This window comes from Linepithema humile, chromosome 7 (assembly GCF_040581485.1).
Source record: "Linepithema humile isolate Giens D197 chromosome 7, Lhum_UNIL_v1.0, whole genome shotgun sequence".
NCBI classification, from domain to species: Eukaryota; Metazoa; Arthropoda; class Insecta; order Hymenoptera; family Formicidae; genus Linepithema; species Linepithema humile.
In genome coordinates, this window is record NC_090134.1 from 10,408,973 (window position 1) to 10,427,298 (window position 18,326).

Sequence of the window (18,326 nt, forward strand, 5' to 3'; positions counted from 1 at the left end):
TTACTATTGAGAGGAAATGTATCACAGAGTGGGGGTAGCCGCTAGCTTTTTGACGCTACGTGAAATTGCACCTTTAAAGTAAATAACCAATATGGCGTCGTACACAACTTAGAGTATATGTGATTTTTTAATTATTGTTATAACTTTTAGAACTAAAATGGAACAAACGAAGAAAACAAAGGAAATAAAGGTATGTATATGTATAGTATTCTATACATTTATTACTAAATTTTTTATCTTACATATTTTGTGTACTCTGAATGGATACTGAATTTGTCAAAATAATTTCATTTTTGTTCTATTTTTTTTCTTTTTTTTTCTTAAACGATAATTATAAGACGATTTCACTTCTATACTTCGAAATATAAAATATACAAACTTTAAATTGAATAATTGGAATACTATGTTGCACAGCAAAGTTATGTGTACATACAATCATTATATTGAATTGTGTGATTATTGAAGAATCGAAAAAAAAAAATATTTTTTGAATAGATTTAGCTTCTTATACATTTTATCAAAAAATATGCGTTTAAAAAGATTCTTGGTACCTGATAAATATATAGTGTACTACATTTGAAGTTGCTAATCTTTAAATTTTTTTATGTGCTACAAAATTATAAAATTGATCAATATAATTATGTTATTTTATTTATTAGGATACAACAGAGCTAGTGGCAGCGTTTCTAAAAGGCAAAGGCTTAGTAAAACAGCATATAGACTCTTACAATTATTTCATTAATAAAGAAATAAAAAATATTGTGAAAGCAAACGAAAAGATTTTGAGTGATGAGGATCCACATTTTTATGTAAAGTAAGAGCAATATCATATATTAGAAAATGCAAGATATAATAACATTGCTGCTTTAAACAACATTTTTTCTAATTTCCCAGATATTTAAATATACAAGTCGGTTTACCTGATGTTGAAGATGGTTTCAATGTAATGCGATCAACCACACCACATGAATGTCGTTTAAGAGATTTAAATTATTCTGCTCCAATTACTGTAGATATTGAATATATAAGAAACAATCAGCGGATAATAAGAAAAAACTTGTTAATTGGAAGGTAAGAACAATTTGGTAGAATACAAAAATATAAATAAATATATGTGTGATATGTGTAAATTTTTTTGCAGGATGCCAATAATGTTGCGTAGTTCAAACTGCGTTTTAACTAACAAATCACATTTTGCTTTGGCCAAATTGAATGAATGTCCATATGATCCTGGTGGTTATTTTATTATTAATGGTCAAGAAAAAGTTATATTGATACAAGAGCAAATGGTTAGAAACAGAATTATTTTAGAAGAAGACAGCAAAGGTTCCATTGTTGCATTCTGCAACAGCTTTACTCATGAGAGAAAAACTAAAACCAATGTCGTTGGTAAAGCTGGAAAATATTACATAAGGCACAATATGTTTCAAGAGGATATATTGATTACTATCTTTTTCAAGGCTATGGGAATAATAAGTGATTTAGAGATCATGCAAATGGTCGGAGCGGAAGAGAAATATTTGAACAAATTTGCAGCCAGTTTAGAGGAATGCCAAGAACTGGGCGTTTTCTCACAGAATCAAGCATTGAAATATCTCAACAATAAACGGAGGCAGACGAGATTTCACGTTGCAAAGACCAATATTATCGATGAGATGAAAGATTTATTAGCTGCAAATGTGTTGCCACACGCTCCTGTTGTCGATTTTAATTTCAGGCTCAAGATGTTGTATCTTGCTTTGATGATCAGAAGAGTTATAAACGCACAGTCCGATAATAGTCTGATCGACGACAAGGATTATTACGGCAATAAACGTTTGGAGCTAGCCGGCTCCCTTCTTTCATTGATGTTTGAAGATCTGTTCAAGAGATTTAATTGGGAACTCAAACAAATTGCTGACAAAAATATCTTCAGAATAAAAGCGGCGCCATTCGACATAGTCAAACACATGAGACAAGATCTAATCACTAATGGACTGGCTTTCGCCATATCGTCGGGTAACTGGACGATCAAGAGATTCAGGATGGAGAAGCACGGCGTGACGCAGGTGCTGTCGCGACTCTCGTACATCTCGGCGCTCGGCATGATGACGCGAGTCCATTCTCAGTTTGAGAAGTCCAGGAAAGTTTCCGGTCCACGATCGTTGCAAGGCTCGCAGTGGGGGATGTTGTGTCCAAACGACACTCCCGAAGGAGAATCCTGTGGTTTGATGAAGAATCTGGCATTGATGGCGCACATCACCACGGATGTGGCGGAGGAACCAATAATACGACTGGTGCTCAATCTCGGCGTGGAGAATATCAATATCCTTGCTGGGGAAGAAATAAGCCGCCGGGATGTGTATTTAGTCTTTGTGAACGGCAATATGGTGGGCATTGTACAGAATTACCAGAGACTGGTACGCCAATTCAGACTGTTACGTAGAAAGGGTTACATCAACAGTTTTGTGTCGATATACGTGCAACATCGGCACATGTGCATTCAAATCAGTTCCGACGGCGGAAGACTCTGCAGGCCGTGCATCATCGTGAAGAATGGAAAGTCCCTCGTCGAACAGAAGCACATAGAGAATCTCGAGCGAAATATTACATCATTCGAAGACTTTCTTTATGACGGTAAAAGAATCATAACTTTGTTATATCTCGTGTATCTTTCGGCAACTTTAATTGTTGTTTCTTGTATTTAGGTTTGATCGAATATTTAGATGTCAATGAAGAAAATGACAGCGTAATCGCGTGCAAGGAATCTGAAGTCAACACCAACACGACACATTTGGAAATCGAGGAGTTCACGTTGCTCGGGGTGTGCGCCGGATTGGTACCGTATCCGCATCACAATCAAAGTCCGCGGAACACTTATCAGTGCGCTATGGGTAAGCAGGCGATGGGAGTCATAGGATACAATCAACGTAACCGCATCGACACAGTGATGTACAATTTGGTGTATCCGCAAACGCCTATAGTGAAAACGAAGACGATAGAGTTAATCAATTACGATAAATTGCCGGCTGGCGAGAACGCGATCGTGGCTGTGATGTCGTACAGCGGGTATGACATCGAGGATGCGCTTGTCTTGAACAAGGCTTCCATTGACAGAGGCTACGGGCGGTGTCTGGTGTACCGAAATTCCAAGTATACCCTGAAGAAGTACCCGAATCAAACGTACGACAGAATTATGGGGCCGTCGATAGACGCCAATACCAAGAAACCCATATGGAAGCATGACATTCTGGACAGCGACGGGATTGCAGCACCCGGCGAAATGGTAGAAAATAAGAAAGTGCGTATCTTGTATTTCAATCAAGAGCACCAAATAGTTCCTTGTCTTATTAACGTTGTATCATGTTGCAGGTGATGGTGAACAAATCGGTGCCGACATCTAGCGAAAATATCGGCCCGGTGAGTTCCGGCAATGTTCAAACGCAGACAAGGTACAGTGACGCGGAGGCTCCGTACAAAGGTCTGGTTCCCTCGTACGTGGAGAAAGTTATGATATCCAGTAACGCGGAGGATGCTTTCTTGGTGAAACTGTTACTGAGGCAAACTCGAAGACCTGAGATTGGTGATAAATTTAGCAGTCGCCATGGGCAGAAGGGTGTCATAGGTATAATTATTACGATATTTTCTTATAGGCTATGTGTGAAAAAGATTTTTAACTTTATCAATGTTCACTGCTTCAGGTTTAATCGCAGAACAAGAAGACATGCCATTTAACGATTATGGTATATCTCCTGACGTGATTATGAACCCGCACGGTTTCCCCTCTAGAATGACAGTTGGAAAATTAATAGAGCTACTGGCAGGCAAAGCGGGCGTTGTAAACGGGAAATTCCATTATGGAACAGGTTTGTTTTATGAAAAGACGGTTATTTGATAATTTAACTGTTTAACTTGACTATGTAATTTTTACTTGCAGCTTTTGGCGGCTCCAAAGTGGAAGATGTCTGTGAAGAATTAACGAAATATGGTTATAATTACTTGGGTAAAGATTTCTTTTACAACGGGATGACAGGAGAGCCGTTGCTAGCGTACATCTATTCGGGCCCGGTAAGTTTCTCTTTGAAGTAATCACTGTTACTTAAATTAATTCGGTCATTCAATTAAAGAAATTTTTCTATAAATATAATTTTAATAATTTGTTTTATATAAGATAAATTATTGAAAAATAATTCATGTTTTATGATTTTGTATCAAAGTTTTCTTTCAAATATCTCTGTTTATTTTCTAATAAAATACAGTTTTAGATTTTGGAATTTTTAAAGTGACCGATTCAATTGATTTAAATACAAAGAAATGAGTGAATACATTTATTTTTAACTGTATTATATTTAAAATGTGATAGGTGTACTATCAGAAACTGAAACATATGGTACAAGACAAGATGCATGCTCGTGCTAGAGGACCAAGAGTGGTTCTAACTCGTCAGCCAACAGAAGGACGTTCGAGAGAAGGCGGTTTACGTTTGGGCGAAATGGAGCGCGATTGTTTGATCGGTTACGGAGCCAGTATGCTGTTGGTGGAAAGACTCATGATATCAAGTGACGCTTTTAAAGTAGATGTTTGCAACAAGTGCGGTCTGATAGGATACAACGGTTGGTGCAAGAGGTGCAGTTCTAGTTCCTTCGTTTCTACGATTACGATGCCTTACGCTTGTAAATTATTATTCCAAGAACTACAATCCATGAATGTAGTGCCACGTTTATCATTAAAAGACTATTGTGATTGATTTTTTGCTATTTTGTTATCACTTTGTGCCATTAAAACTTTAACAGTTCGCTGCTTCGGTAATTTTACAACAATTTCAAATGTAAAAGTTTAACTTCATGCAAGTTTATTTCAATATACATACATCAAACAGATGTTTACAAATTTATTTCAATAAACATATCTTTATATATATATAAACTTTCAAAATATTGTATATATTTTAGAGATTTATCTATACTTGTTAACAACTTTTCTTAAAAATGTTATTGTCTAAAAGATTTTTTTTTAATTACATACATTAGTGTGTCGCACAATATTATACATATGAAGCAATTACATATTCTGGAAGACATATACTGGTCTTTATACTGATTTATATTGGTCTTTGGTATTTCATTTATGTAAAAATGCATTATTTTGTTTATACAAATGTAATTTAACGAGTCATTTACTTAAATGCAATAGAAATTTCTCTTTATAAATCATATTATGTAGAATTAATAGATTACATATATTGTCTCTAGTAGGCAACATAGAAGCTTTTTTCATAACTTATACATTACAGAATTTCCGCAAACAGACAAATCTCTGGATTTTCAATACTGCTTTTACTTTGTATGAGTTGTAATTCGATTTTTCTGGCCCGTTGTGCTTCAATATTTGCACATGCTGTAAATAATTATATACATATATAACAGCAATACTGACATACAATATTTATATAAAATATTTATTTACCTTTGAAGTGTTCGTATGTATTAAGTAGCACACTGTACAAGGAATTTATAGTTTTCTCCATGATAGTTTTCATGTCACTTTCCAAATATGCATGGGCAAGAAATAATGCAGCAAAAAGATCCCCGGAACCCGTAAATGTCGCTGGTATTTTAGGAATGTCTATTTTCACTAATTTATTATCTTAAAATAAAAAAAGATATTTATTAGATAATGTAGACTCATAATTATTTAGAAGCTTATCATTGCTTTGCAGTGTTTAATCAACCTTTCACAGTGCTGACCAATGCTGTCAATTTGTCACTAAAATCAGTTGACGATACAGCTATAGTTTGTGGCCCGATTTCATGCACCTTTTTAATCGCATTTTGCAGATCAGTCATATTGGTGACTTTTTTATCAGTCAGTAATCTGAGGAAAAGATAATAAATGAATAATAAGGAAAATGGATCACGTTTTAAAAATTGTTGATAAATTATGATTGCAATAATAATTAATTCGAAATATTGTACAGTGAGTGTCAAAATGAAATGAAACAGAAGACAAAAGTGCTCATTGCTTTCATATATTGTCGTACATACTCTAATTCAAACTGGTTTGGAGTTAGCACATCTGCTAATGGTACTATTTCTTTCTTGTAAATTTCCTTCAACTCTTTCGGCACATACATCTCTCCATTGTCACCCATAACAGGATCACAAACTAGCATAAAAAACAAACAAGTATCATGAATAAAGCATTGATCATAAAAATAGCTCATTATCAATCTAAAAGAATATATAAAGAAATACACACCATATATAAGATTTGGATTTTTGTATTTCAACGACGTGACCAGTGATGCTATCCTTTTTAAGAAAGAAGCAGAACCAATGTATCCAGTCAGTAAATGTGTATAACTGTCCAAATCATTTTGCGTTAGGCCATCAATGAGATCATCTAAAATTATCATCTTAATTATCTCTGAGAAATGCTTAACTGTTGAATGATCATTGTGTTATATAAGTTCTTACCCAAGTCTTTATCATTGAGTATTTGTCCTTTAAATACCTTATAGCCGGTATGATTAGATAATTGTACAGAATTGATTGCATCAACCTCAAAGCCTAAAAGCTAATAAAAAAATCGATCCCTTTATTTTTTATTTAAGTGGGAAAAATGTTTATTCAATTATTATCTATTCTAAACTTGAGCTATCCAGATAGCGCATTGTTTTATCAGATAATACATTAGTTTATCAGATAGCACATTATTTAACACAAATTGATGTTAGCAAAAGTTATAATGAAATGAAAAACGTTTCACAATTTGCAGTTTTAATTTTAATAACAAATTCCTTTCTTTAATCACTTATAACTTGAAAACTAGCTTTGATATTTTTATAAAAAAATTGATTCAAAATTTATTATTAAAATTGTAAGACTCTATTATAATGTACTCGCTAGTGAATTGTACTCGCATTTTCAAATAGATGTTCTTGCCACGAGTAATGGAAAATTCCAGAATTTCCACGGTATGCGACTTTCAATTATCCCTTCTCAGGACATTTTTATTCTCGAAAACAAGTGTTCGAAACAAGTTATTTTCGAAAACAATACTTGTTTTCGAGAATAAAAATATCTTGAGAAGGGATAATTGAACAATACTTGTTTTCGAGAATAAAACGTTTTCAATTGTTAATATTTTAACAATTGAAAAATCAAGTCTTTTTGAATTGAAACTCATTGAAACCAGTATAATTTTATTAACTTCAAATTCTGCTATTACATTTTAAAAGAAAAAATTTGGATGTCTATTCAAAAGAATGCATTTCCAAATCGACACAATTGAGATGTCGAGGATAATTTCGTCACTGTCAAAAGTCTAAAATAGAACTCGCGACACAGAATCTTCGAATGTCAAGAAAAAAATTTTAATTATTATTAAATGAATAGTCATAGAATTTTCTAATTGTCCCATGCAAATTACCTGCAATGGAAAGGTAGCACTTTTATTGCCGACGTATCCCGATACGACGTGACTTTGGATCGAAAGAATGCGTGGTATTTTCGCGGAACACATGACGATCAGCTGGTCAATGTACTTTTGATACTCTCTTGATTAATATGCTCCTTCAAAATTCACTGACATTCACATAACTGTGGTTCCTGATCTACTGATATATAAAGTATGCTAGTAAACACGTAAGGCGCATTTTGCGTTATCAGCAGTGCAGTGATCTAGCGATAGCGGACCCTAAGCAAGATTTTTTAAATAATAACAGGTCCTTTTTACGTAAATTTTTTATTCCTGTTTTTAAAGATAAAATGTGAACAAAGATTTTTACAAAAACTTAGTAAATCTTGTTAAAATTTGACATATAATATGAACATAAAAAAGAAAAGTATTTGTGCCTTGAAATACTCAAGTTTTTTAGGGTCTTATTTTTTTAATTCACATACTTTAAATAATTTTTTCTTCTTAGATTAATTTAAAGTATTTTGAATTTATTAATAATGTTATGTATTTATTTAATTATATTGAATTTATTATTATACTTAGGCTCTGCGCACAATAGAGAAAATATTAGGAATAGAAATTTGGAATTGTTTCATTTCAGGACAAGAAAATGGGATGTATTAACGTATCATGAATTGAAAATTAAAAATTAGGAATGACTAATACATTCGTTCCTTTGTTTGAAGTAAAATAATTCCAAATTCTTCTTCCTAATTTAATATTTATTCTATCTCCTAATATTTCCTCTATTGTGCGCAGAGCCTTACTTTCTTAAAATATGCAATTAATGTACTGAATTAATATATTATATTTATGTATATCTTATATAGATTTTGTTATACATTCTACATATTAAATCAATTAAATTACATCATATAAATATTTTTTAAATAAACGGAAACAAATGACTAAAAATAGCGGCGCATCTATACAATTTTGTATATCTCGGTTACGTCATATCTACAATAATCGCTTCTAACCTTTTTCTGCCTTCTTCGTATCTATGGTGGATTGTGTGATGGTCACCTAACCTAATTATGCACACCTGATGCATCAGAAATACTTTACAATTGTTCACATTAATCATTGATTCCTGTAATAACATTATTTTCTTTTACATTTGTATATAACGTAAGTCGCACGAGTAGTACAAACCGTGGTCGCTTGTCATGAATTATCCAGCGAAAACTGACAGCATAGAGTTTCCTGGACCTCTTATAGTTACATAAATAACTATTATTGCAGATTAATTATAATGCTGCAATTCAGTGCGACGCTCTATACCGCAACCGCCCGATTCGCACCTCGTTCGTCCTGGCGTTTCACTGCTCTCATAGCCAGTAATTGCAGCACAGCAGTCACCAGTGAGCATTCAGTTGCACCTGTGAAGGTAAAGTACAACTGACAACAGTCTAATCATCTTTCTTTTTTAAAGTTTTTAATCGTTAAGAATTGTTCTTGACGTGTGTTTTAATATTTAATTCAATCTTTTGACAGAATTTGAGTTTTTTTAGGAAGATCATGGTGCTAAATTTTCTAAAATACAAAACAATGTTGTACGAAAGGAAAAGCAGAAATTTAAGAAAACGGAAACACAGACGAAGCTTTATTCGCCAGGAAAAAAATTTAATAACAGCGATGCCATATTTTTAAAACAGTTTCAAGCTGCTAAATCTATAAATGACTTGCTGGATTTAGCAACACTACCAAATTTATCTATAAACAATGCCTTGAAGATTATATCGAACATAACTAATCAAATAAATAGCGGAAAGTCGCAAATGGTTGACATTGAGGCTGATGAAAGATTCGTTCACCTTAGAAAGATTATTCAGATTGGTGATAATATAAAAACATCAGATGATAATCTTTCGCAGTATACTCAATTGTCCACACCTGCAATGATTGAGGTAAGTATGACATTGTATACGCTAAGTACATATGTATATTGATGTATTGTTTTTATACAGGTGATAGCAACTTTGAGAGAACAAGGAAAAAGGAATACACCGCTATTAAGGATGCTGTCGTACAATATTGTTAAATATAATGTGACATTAAATCTGAAGCAATGTGCGACTCTGTTGTATAGCATGGCTGTACTTAGTTTTCCAGATAAGGTAACATACACTGCTAGACATTATTATGACAATGTATAAAAAAGATAAAAGTTAAATTTGTAATATGATAAATGGTGCTATAGGTCCTTTTGGAAAAAATCACAGCAGATCTACTGGAATGCTTACCAAAAAGTATCAGTGCAGCTACAAATAGATATATAGTAACATCGCTAGGATTTCTACATTATAAAAATGAAAATGTGCTCGACACAATCTGTGATACGCTCTTTGCAAATTCGATTAATTACAAATTTCAAGACTATTCGTCGATACTACAAACATTTGCAGCTTTACAGTATAAATCGGAGCGAGTAAATTCATTTATTGAGGTATATGAAAAAATTTCAGTTCTATGTATGGAAGTCTTTCTTTAACCATAAAAAAATTACACATTTTATCTTCTGTGATATAGGTCTATACTCATTAATTATTTTTGTGAACAGAAATTCACAGAGGAAGCAAACCAATTTCAAACATCTTCCACTGAATGGTTGGATATCGTTTGGTCCTTAGCAGTATTAGGTGCAGTGAAGACACAACACGTCGAATCTGTATTGGAACCTGCATTTATGGAAAGGTTAAACGGTTCGTATCTGTTGCTGAATCATATAACTATATGATCTATCGTTACATTTTAATATATTAATAATATCATTCATTTGTTTTTATAATTTGTGCAGTTTCCTCCAAACTAAATGTATCAAAGAAATTAAAATTATTAAATATCAACGGCGTTGCGCAGTTTGTCCTGAAAGATTATAAAGGTATACATTTAGAAATATATGTGCACTGATATATTTTTAAATTTTATGTACTATTATTGTTTTAAATTGCAGGGCCTCTGTTGAATACAGATTCTGAAGTATTTAAAAATATATCTTTGGTTAGAGCAAAAGAAAAGCAAATGTACATAGATGCGTTGTTGGAAACATTAAAGAAACTATTGCCATCTCAATCTTACTTTAAAGCCAATTTTGATACAAATATGGGCTTTTTACTAGGTAAATATTTCAATACAGTAAACAGTAAGCATTTATTTTATATCGTGATATAAAATAAATCAATATATTGTGTTAATCTTATCGAGCAATTAAAAAGATTGTATTGTATCGTTTCCAGATGCAGAATATCGTATAAATGATCAACATAAACTTGTAAAAGTGGAAAATTGGGATGAACAATCCACAAATGTAAAGAGGTACGTCACATATAATCAAATTGTCAAAATTATTTTGTAGTTTGACAACAATTTTAAAGTATTTTTTTCTGTTTTCAAAAAACGTGGAATATTAATTATTTTATAATTATAAGATAAAAATTCTACAATAATTATATATTTTAGGATAGGAATAATGATTCACGATTACCACGACTATTGTCGAGGACAGACCGATCTCATAGGATCGACATATTTATATACAGAATTATTAAAAGCCAGAGGATACGACCTTATAACAATTTCGTATGAAAACTTCAGCATACAGGACAAAGTCGACAAACGAATCGATTATTTGAAGCAACGTCTGAATAGTGTACAGGAAATGAGTTCTATAGAGTAGCAAGATTGGTCCTAATTCAATAAAATCCAAATAAATATTTAAAAAAAATGTACAGATGTCACATGTGCTTTCCTTGTTTTATGTTTCAGAAAATTGGAAATTATTAAATGTCTGTTGATTTGTGTTTTATTTTGGCATGTTGTTCTCAGGATGCAGTAAAAAAATAGAAATAAAAAAGTATATATATATATTTTTAATATCTAATCTTTATGTTGATAATCATTTTATTTACATTGAATATTTTACTTCATTATCATTATGAATTACTACTTCGTTCTTCATTCTTTATCTGGACAAAACCTGTCACTGTGGTGGCCGCCAAGGCTCAATCTTTGGTCTTGTGGTGCTGTAAGGCATATAAGCCTGATCTGTACCACTCATATTTTGTGTATGATCCATCATCCATTTGTATTTTGGTCGAGACGGATCTTTATGCGGTGGTAAATCAGTCTTATAATGTAGCCAACCAAACCATTCTGGTGGAACTTGAGAACCATCATAATTGAATCCAACTCTATCAGCATATATTACCCATCTATTACGACCTATAGAGAATTTTCAATCAATATAATGATGTTAACTGCGTGCATATATTTGTTCTACTTGCAGCAATTGGAAATCTCTTTACATGTTACTTTACAAAAGTAAATTGGATAACATAAGGATAAGTGTCAACTAATTTCTTTCAACATTGTTTCAAACATCAAATTAACCAATATCCATATTTATCAATGACTTACCTACAAAGTACATATTGTTCTCATAATATCGATTTCCATATTTATCTTCTCCTATTAAAGTACCAGTCTTCAGGTCATCCGTCCTGTCAAATAAAATGCAAAATTTCAAATAACTCTGTATTTAATTGTCAAAAATTCTAAATTGATACATATTATGCACTTTTAAAACAATATTTTCTGTAAAAATAAGAGTCATAATACATCATTGTCATAAAACTTAGACAAGTTGTAAAATCCACGGTCAAATACTAATAGAGATTACACAATATTAGTCAAAATGGAATGTCAGCTGTATCAATATATATATAATATAAGTACATAATAACAACCTGAACAATGTCCTTACAGAACGAAAAACTCCTCCATTTTCGCGTATCAAACGAAATAACGCAGCAACTTTATCTAATCCTAATAATTTTGCCATATTTTCTTCTGCAAATAAAGTATGTCACTAAAAACTAGGAAAGACAATTCAGCAGCATCGCCAACAGTTAGGCATTCACGATATCTACATACGTTAATTGTATTGGGTTAGAACGTCAGAATCTAGGAACTTATGGGAAAAGACATTGGCATGAGTGTTACGATTTTATTTGCGATACTTATCTATGACATGGATAATCTGTGGTTTAAGGAGCATAACCTCTTGTTGTTATTTTGGAATAAGAATTTATAGGTTATTTTTATTGTGAATGAAGCTAACAATGAATAAATTTTCGATTATTGAACGTAATGTGCGATTTCAGCTGCGACGTACGAACACAATTGCTGCAGGACAAAAGCAATCACCGTCTGAATATTGTTTGCAGCTGGTTAGGTATTTGTATTGTGCTAAAGTATAAAATTGCATAAACAAAAAAATTGTACTTATTTACAATTACATATGTTACATTAATATGCAATAGTGTTAGTAGTTGTATCTTACTAATAGTAATTAATTTAGATATTTCTAAAAATTTTTTACAATTTCTGAAAGATATACTTTAATATATCTCATATCTTTTTTTTTGCATATAGAATAAAGTGGAATTTGTTGCACAGAATGTATTAAAAGGATTATGCTTAAAGTGTATAAAATCAAGTTAACATCAAATCTATTGAAAATTGTGCTTATATATGTATTATCTTTCTAGGAAGAGCGACTATGAGAATTTTCTGTGTACATTATTACTTCCACACAGTATTAGATCGGCGGCGTTTGCTATACGCGCATTTAATGTTGAAGTAGCTCAAGTAGAGGATCAAGTGAGCGATGATAAAATAGGAGCTATGCGACTGCAATTTTGGACAGATGCCCTGAAAAATATTTATAACGATCATCCGCCAAGAAGCCCCGTAGCATTGGAGTTACACCGGGTTAGATGACCAAACGCATTGTAATACGTTTGCAAGATTATTGGGATCAGCTGGCAATTAGAGATCTTTCGCATCTTGCAGATCCTTCAGCGACACAAGCTCTCTAAACGTTACTTCAAGCGCTTGATTGATGCTCGTTTAAATAAGTTGAGTAGTTCGATATTTGTAGACTTAGAATCGTTAGAACAATATTGCGATTATACCGCGTCATCGATCTATTATCTGCTGTTAGAGGCACAGGGTACGGCAAATGTTGATGCAGATCACGCGGCCAGTCACTTTGGTAAAGCGCACGGTCTAGTCACATTGATACGTTCCGTCCCGTACAACGCTCGAAAACGAGTCATGGTACTGCCACAAGATGTTTTATTGAAAAACAGCGTTTCCTCCGAATCTGTTTTCCAGGGGCAGCCCAGTGCTGGATTTAAAGACGCGATATTTGAAGTCGCGTCTTGCGCTAAGCAGCATCTAAAAATGGTATTTGTCAAAAAATAACCACATATACATATTCTTAATTAAATATTATAATTTTTGTGTTAAAAAGGGAGCTCTGAACAGTTTTCGATAAGTATATATTTGTTTTAGGCGACGTCTCTTAAAAAGAAAGCGGGAAAAGATCTCAACGTAATATTTCTGCCAGCGGTTTGCATGGAAAATTATTTAGAGGAATTAAGAAAAGTAGACTTTAATGTTTTCCACTTAACACTACAAAGAAGAAGAGGCATTCTTCCATTACAATTACTTTGGAAAAAGATATGGTCTTAGTTATTAAAAACTTTATATTTATTTAAGGTAATGAATAATGTATATTTATTTATTGCCTCCACTTGCTTCAAAATAGTTATTTTAAATTTCAGAAAAAAGCCAAGAAACAGAATAAATTTTAAAGTTGATATTACATAAATTCGACTTTCAAATAGATTAATTTTCTATTGGTTAAATATTTTTTAAAGTTAACGATTATACAAATTTACAGTTTTGTGCATTTTTGTAAAAAAGAAAAAAATAGAAAAACGTAGATTTTAATATTTTATAGATATACAATATATATATATATAACTTTAAAATATATATAAATATTTTTATATTAATAAAATTATAAATTTATAAATTTATAATTAGTTTCGATTTTCAAAATCGCGCCATTAGAGATCTGCTTGAAGTTTACAACCTACATTGGGCGCGTTCAGCAGAACAAATCGCTTGGTAGCAATCGAACATGATTGGCTCTTACTTTTAGAACCAACAAATCAACAGTCGAGATTCAACGGAAAGTCTACAACTGTTGAGTCTGCTGAACGCAGTCATTGAGCTCTATACAGCTCTATACATTTGGAGAGAGCCTTAAAGGAGTGAGGGTGGACCACTGTGGAAAAGAGACAGTTTAATATTGCCGTGGGGTATCTATCTCATCCCCGCCAATACACGTGGTAAATGCGGAAGGAGGACAGACATCCCATGACTACTATTGCTATCTTTGAGTGCATTGAGTACTACAAGCTCCATGGTGGATTCAAAAGTAATAACCAATCACATTCGATTGCTACTTAGCCGCTCAGTGAGCGCTTGGATGCATCCAATAGGTGCCATTTGTGTTGGATGACTGATTCTGATACTCTCATGATTTGATAGAATTTATGCGGTATAGCGGCTAGTTGGACAATTTGCGTTATTTTCGTGTAGATAAGTAACATTGTGCATTTCAACGATCTTAAGTGCGACAGAACTCTTGATAATTAATTCACACTTTATATTGTATTTTAACGATCGCATTATTAACGACGACGCTTAAATAATTGCAGGTAACCATCCATATTTTTGTCTTATTTTGAAATTTTTACTTAGTTTGTTTATATGCCCTTCATATTTTCTTAATTAGCTTTCTTTGCTTGATATATTTCGTGTAAAGTATCTTGATAAATAATAGGTTAAACGATAGTTTCATTATTTCAAGGTTATGAAAGTATAATATAGCAATAAATTTGTATACCTGATGGAATAGGCTTTTTTTTACTTAATAATAGACTAAGGTACAAAAATTGATATTTTTTGTAGATCAAAATGTCTACTACATCACAGAAGCATAGAAATTTTGTAGCGGAACCAATGGGAGATAAGCCTGTAACCGAACTTGCTGGTGTTGGAGAGGTATTAGGCAAAAGATTAGAAGCTGTAGGTTTTGATAAGGTAATATTTATAATATTTTCAATTACCAATATCTATAAATTATTTTTAATATTTAAAATAATGGTTGAAAGAGAATTTATCCAAATAAAATTGTATTCTATTTGAATATAAGTTAATAAATATATGTTATAAATATTTAAATTTTATTATATAGGCATATGTAGTACTAGGACAATACTTAGTACTAAAAAAAAATAAGGAATTGTTTCAAGAATGGATGAAAGATACCTGTTCAGCAAATGCAAAACAATCAATGGATTGTTATCAATGTCTTACGGATTGGTGTGAAGAATTTTTGTAAAGTAGTAAATTTGAAACGTTTTTTTAAGTGCTAACTATTAATTATAAAGTTTTATAACATTTGAAAAATGTAAAATATATTTTTTTTTTAATAATACAAAAAACAATTCAAGTAAATCTTATATGAATATCAAACTTAAAGAAAAAGCAATTAAAATAATAAAACTTAGTTTTTTATCTAATAATCTTAATGTGTTTTTAAGGAATAGTTTTTGTAATATAAAGTTTTTTGTTTATGTTCACTTTGTCATTGACGATTAGAATATTAATTGCTAAGATCTTGATTACATATAAAGTATATTTAATTGAATAATTACTCAATATTTGTATCCTTCATAAGAATGAAGTTGTCCAAAAAATTGTTATACTGATCAGTACAAAAATTATAGAATATGATTAATAAATGTGAACATCAACAAGCTTAAAAATGTAAATGTGTGTAACACTTATCTGAAACAAAATAAAAAAATTTACTTTTTAATTAACCTATGATGAATTGATTAAACTACTTTCACAAAATGTATTCCAAATAAGTTTTATATGTTCATACAAGAAATTAAAAGATATATTACTTTCTATACAACTTTTACCTGTTTTATTTTTATCTTTGAACTATTTTAAATCTTTTACACTGGTATTCTGATAGATTTATTTATATTATTAGTTACACACCGTTGAAAAGGTATATATTTTATTAATATTTAATGTATTCAATATATATATTTAATTAAATAATATTTTATGTTATTATTTTAAATTAATTTCATTTTTCACTGCTGTTGGATAAAATTTATCATTATGATAGTCACTAGATTAAATCTTGGTTTTTAATGATACTGTAGAACATGTGTAATGCTTAATTAGTACTATTCATATTTGTGTATGATCCATTTGTGTGAGATAAATGTAATTAATATATTTGAATCGTAACTTTCGGAGTATGGTGGCGCTTTAACTGCTCTTACATTTTCACAAAGAGGTTATAACTTGATGTCTACCCACATATATAAGTATTGACATCGTGAATTATATTCGTAGTAAGAAGTATTGTTTGGTTTTATATATTGTTATAAGTTTTAAGTGAGTCAAGATGTAAGTAACACAAAAACATTACGCGAGAGATTGAATTTTGGAAACACAAGTCAAATTCGGAATGCAACACAATTGTTTTAGATGAACGATAAAGATATTAATTTGGAAAAGATTTAAAATATATTATTTACGAAATTTGACTTGTGACACAAAATAGATGACATCTGCATATTCATTGTAACATCATACATAATGAAGCAATGTATTTTGATTTTCAGAGTAATTTTGAACAATAATTATGAATGTGTTTTCATTCAAGTATAGAAATATAATTTTGGGAATAGCTGCATCTGCTGTTGCGCATTATGCAATTCTCACGCCACATACTGTCTTTTTAAATAAATATAGATACATAATGGCTAGATATCAGTAAGTAGCTCTATATATACATATTTCCAGATTTATGTTTACTCCAACTTCATAATTTAGTGCTGACAATTTCTTCACAGACTTGGCAAAGAAGTGCCATTAGGTCCTATAATGCAGCAGAGAATCCAAGAAGTAATGGAAGATTTAAAGCTACATGATGACGTAAAGAATCTTATAAAACCTTTTAGCGTATTTGGTTTTGATTTATTTCATGCTGGAACCCTTAATACTAAATACGGCGCAATACTGGGAATTCCTGTTAATTTTACCAATACAGCAGAGCAACTCCGTGAAAACTTGCAAATCAAGGAAGAGCAAGTGGACTGGACGCGACAAGATGCGAACACTTTCTTGAGTGCATCAATGCTCTCTGAGAATGCACAAAAATTCGCAATTGCACATGAAATTCTGCAAATTCTGGCAGAGGAGCCATATTATAATTCTATCGAATTGATGCTGATTGTAGCAGTATTATGGACCCTTTACAATGCTATCATTTATAGATTTAATTTACGTGAAAGAAATGTGATACTCTGTCGTTCACTTTATTCAAGCTTTACTTTATTTGGTGCAATATTTTGGTTTGGTATTAAGGATTATCAAAGTTACCGTTTCGACAGAAAGACCGATGAAGTTTTGTGTAATTTAGGAACTGAATATATTAAAGGTGGACAGGAATTTTATGAAAAGATGTTAATCAGAAACAGAGCTATAAGATCCCTTTTAGGGGATGAAGGGAAAAAGTTATACACCGCTTATGGAAATAAACAAAATTTTTTGAGGCAGAAACATGTACCGATATCTCACAAAAAGGATTTTTACGATTCGCGTTTACAAAATTTGAATTAAAATAAATTTTAAATCTACAATGATTGAGTGGAAGCTTTCCTTTTCCTGTCCGCTATCCTTAACAATTTAAATTTTACAATAGTGTATGCTTTGAAGCCATAAGATGCTTTTAAAATATTACATACAAGAAATCGAATTATAGATAAAAAGCAATGCAGACTAGTGCAAGGAAAAACGTATAGATAAGGGAATGGAAACATAAAAAAAAGAAATGTAGGATTCTTACAAGTGTCAGACGTGGACTATCCGTCAGTCACACGTTACATGACGCATAAAATAAGATACATTTAATTAATAATGCCTGTTTCCATAAA

At 31.6% G+C, this 18,326-nt stretch overlaps 7 protein-coding genes across 7 annotated transcripts; 5 read left to right on the forward strand and 2 right to left on the reverse strand.

Moving 5' to 3' along the window:
- Positions 1-39: 39 nt before the first annotated feature.
- On the forward strand, positions 40-4,859 carry Polr3B (RNA polymerase III subunit RpIII128). Its single transcript, XM_012375664.2, has 9 exons — positions 40-190; positions 660-814; positions 895-1,071; positions 1,142-2,616; positions 2,688-3,280; positions 3,352-3,604; positions 3,681-3,845; positions 3,917-4,047; positions 4,343-4,859. The coding sequence occupies exons 1-9, from the start codon at positions 158-160 to the stop codon at positions 4,724-4,726; spliced, it is 3,366 nt and encodes a 1,121-aa protein (XP_012231087.1). The 5' UTR covers positions 40-157; the 3' UTR covers positions 4,727-4,859.
- Positions 4,815-7,664, reverse strand: Pdxk (pyridoxal kinase). Its single transcript, XM_012375666.2, has 7 exons — positions 7,411-7,664; positions 6,456-6,555; positions 6,238-6,381; positions 6,024-6,144; positions 5,711-5,853; positions 5,446-5,625; positions 4,815-5,376 (listed from the first exon to the last, which is right to left on the reverse strand). Exons 1-7 carry the CDS (start codon positions 7,501-7,503, stop codon positions 5,267-5,269), a joined length of 891 nt encoding a protein of 296 aa, XP_012231089.1. The 5' UTR covers positions 7,504-7,664; the 3' UTR covers positions 4,815-5,266.
- Positions 7,665-8,405: 741 nt separating this feature from the next.
- On the forward strand, positions 8,406-11,171 carry LOC105677221 (FAST kinase domain-containing protein 4). The gene is made up of 10 exons (XM_067359414.1): positions 8,406-8,571; positions 8,686-8,830; positions 8,955-9,350; positions 9,411-9,560; positions 9,644-9,889; positions 10,004-10,145; positions 10,241-10,324; positions 10,397-10,561; positions 10,680-10,758; positions 10,903-11,171. The coding sequence occupies exons 2-10, from the start codon at positions 8,696-8,698 to the stop codon at positions 11,117-11,119; spliced, it is 1,614 nt and encodes a 537-aa protein (XP_067215515.1). The 5' UTR covers positions 8,406-8,571; positions 8,686-8,695; the 3' UTR covers positions 11,120-11,171.
- A 126-nt stretch (positions 11,172-11,297) lies between these two features.
- On the reverse strand, positions 11,298-12,348 carry ND-B17.2 (NADH dehydrogenase (ubiquinone) B17.2 subunit). The gene is made up of 3 exons (XM_012375677.2): positions 12,189-12,348; positions 11,860-11,942; positions 11,298-11,664 (listed from the first exon to the last, which is right to left on the reverse strand). The coding sequence occupies exons 1-3, from the start codon at positions 12,281-12,283 to the stop codon at positions 11,423-11,425; spliced, it is 420 nt and encodes a 139-aa protein (XP_012231100.1). The 5' UTR covers positions 12,284-12,348; the 3' UTR covers positions 11,298-11,422.
- Positions 12,349-12,459: 111 nt separating this feature from the next.
- On the forward strand, positions 12,460-14,011 carry sicily (NADH dehydrogenase (ubiquinone) complex I, assembly factor 6 homolog sicily). Its single transcript, XM_012375676.2, has 4 exons — positions 12,460-12,676; positions 12,993-13,215; positions 13,297-13,692; positions 13,801-14,011. The coding sequence occupies exons 1-4, from the start codon at positions 12,552-12,554 to the stop codon at positions 13,978-13,980; spliced, it is 924 nt and encodes a 307-aa protein (XP_012231099.1). The 5' UTR covers positions 12,460-12,551; the 3' UTR covers positions 13,981-14,011.
- Positions 14,012-14,765: 754 nt separating this feature from the next.
- Positions 14,766-16,187, forward strand: baf (barrier to autointegration factor). Its single transcript, XM_012375545.2, has 3 exons — positions 14,766-15,017; positions 15,271-15,402; positions 15,557-16,187. The coding sequence occupies exons 2-3, from the start codon at positions 15,277-15,279 to the stop codon at positions 15,701-15,703; spliced, it is 273 nt and encodes a 90-aa protein (XP_012230968.1). The 5' UTR covers positions 14,766-15,017; positions 15,271-15,276; the 3' UTR covers positions 15,704-16,187.
- Positions 16,188-16,638: 451 nt separating this feature from the next.
- LOC105677227 (transmembrane protein 177) lies at positions 16,639-18,035 on the forward strand. Its single transcript, XM_012375685.2, has 3 exons — positions 16,639-16,794; positions 17,013-17,163; positions 17,244-18,035. The coding sequence occupies exons 2-3, from the start codon at positions 17,033-17,035 to the stop codon at positions 18,010-18,012; spliced, it is 900 nt and encodes a 299-aa protein (XP_012231108.1). The 5' UTR covers positions 16,639-16,794; positions 17,013-17,032; the 3' UTR covers positions 18,013-18,035.
- Positions 18,036-18,326: the final 291 nt, after the last annotated feature.

Bases quoted from the DNA above. Each gene is read 5' to 3' on its own strand.
- LOC105677227 (XM_012375685.2), top strand. From the start codon at position 17,033: ATGAATGTGTTTTCATTCAAGTATAGAAATATAATTTTGGGAATAGCT. The intron at 17,164-17,243 runs GTAAGTAGCTCT...ATTTCTTCACAG, and splicing joins TACATAATGGCTAGATATCA to ACTTGGCAAAGAAGTGCCAT.
- Polr3B (XM_012375664.2), top strand. From the start codon at position 158: ATGGAACAAACGAAGAAAACAAAGGAAATAAAG. The intron at 1,072-1,141 runs GTAAGAACAATT...ATTTTTTTGCAG, and splicing joins AAAAACTTGTTAATTGGAAG to GATGCCAATAATGTTGCGTA. The intron at 3,281-3,351 runs GTGCGTATCTTG...ATCATGTTGCAG, and splicing joins AAATGGTAGAAAATAAGAAA to GTGATGGTGAACAAATCGGT.
- baf (XM_012375545.2), top strand. From the start codon at position 15,277: ATGTCTACTACATCACAGAAGCATAGAAATTTTGTAGCGGAACCAATG. The intron at 15,403-15,556 runs GTAATATTTATA...TTTATTATATAG, and splicing joins AAGCTGTAGGTTTTGATAAG to GCATATGTAGTACTAGGACA.
- sicily (XM_012375676.2), top strand. From the start codon at position 12,552: ATGAAGCTAACAATGAATAAATTTTCGATTATTGAACGTAATGTGCGA. The intron at 13,216-13,296 runs GTTAGATGACCA...CGCATCTTGCAG, and splicing joins TAGCATTGGAGTTACACCGG to ATCCTTCAGCGACACAAGCT. The intron at 13,693-13,800 runs GTATTTGTCAAA...TATTTGTTTTAG, and splicing joins CTAAGCAGCATCTAAAAATG to GCGACGTCTCTTAAAAAGAA.
- LOC105677221 (XM_067359414.1), top strand. From the start codon at position 8,696: ATGCTGCAATTCAGTGCGACGCTCTATACCGCAACCGCCCGATTCGCA. The intron at 9,890-10,003 runs GTATATGAAAAA...TTTTGTGAACAG, and splicing joins GAGTAAATTCATTTATTGAG to AAATTCACAGAGGAAGCAAA. The intron at 10,759-10,902 runs GTACGTCACATA...TATATATTTTAG, and splicing joins CAATCCACAAATGTAAAGAG to GATAGGAATAATGATTCACG.
- ND-B17.2 (XM_012375677.2), bottom strand. From the start codon at position 12,283: ATGGCAAAATTATTAGGATTAGATAAAGTTGCTGCGTTATTTCGTTTG. The intron at 11,943-12,188 runs GTTGTTATTATG...TTTATTTGACAG, and splicing joins TCTGTAAGGACATTGTTCAG to GACGGATGACCTGAAGACTG. The intron at 11,665-11,859 runs GTAAGTCATTGA...AATTCTCTATAG, and splicing joins GAACAATATGTACTTTGTAG to GTCGTAATAGATGGGTAATA.
- Pdxk (XM_012375666.2), bottom strand. From the start codon at position 7,503: ATGTGTTCCGCGAAAATACCACGCATTCTTTCGATCCAAAGTCACGTC. The intron at 6,382-6,455 runs GTAAGAACTTAT...TGATAATTTTAG, and splicing joins ACTCAATGATAAAGACTTGG to ATGATCTCATTGATGGCCTA. The intron at 6,145-6,237 runs GTGTGTATTTCT...TTTTTATGCTAG, and splicing joins AAATCCAAATCTTATATATG to TTTGTGATCCTGTTATGGGT.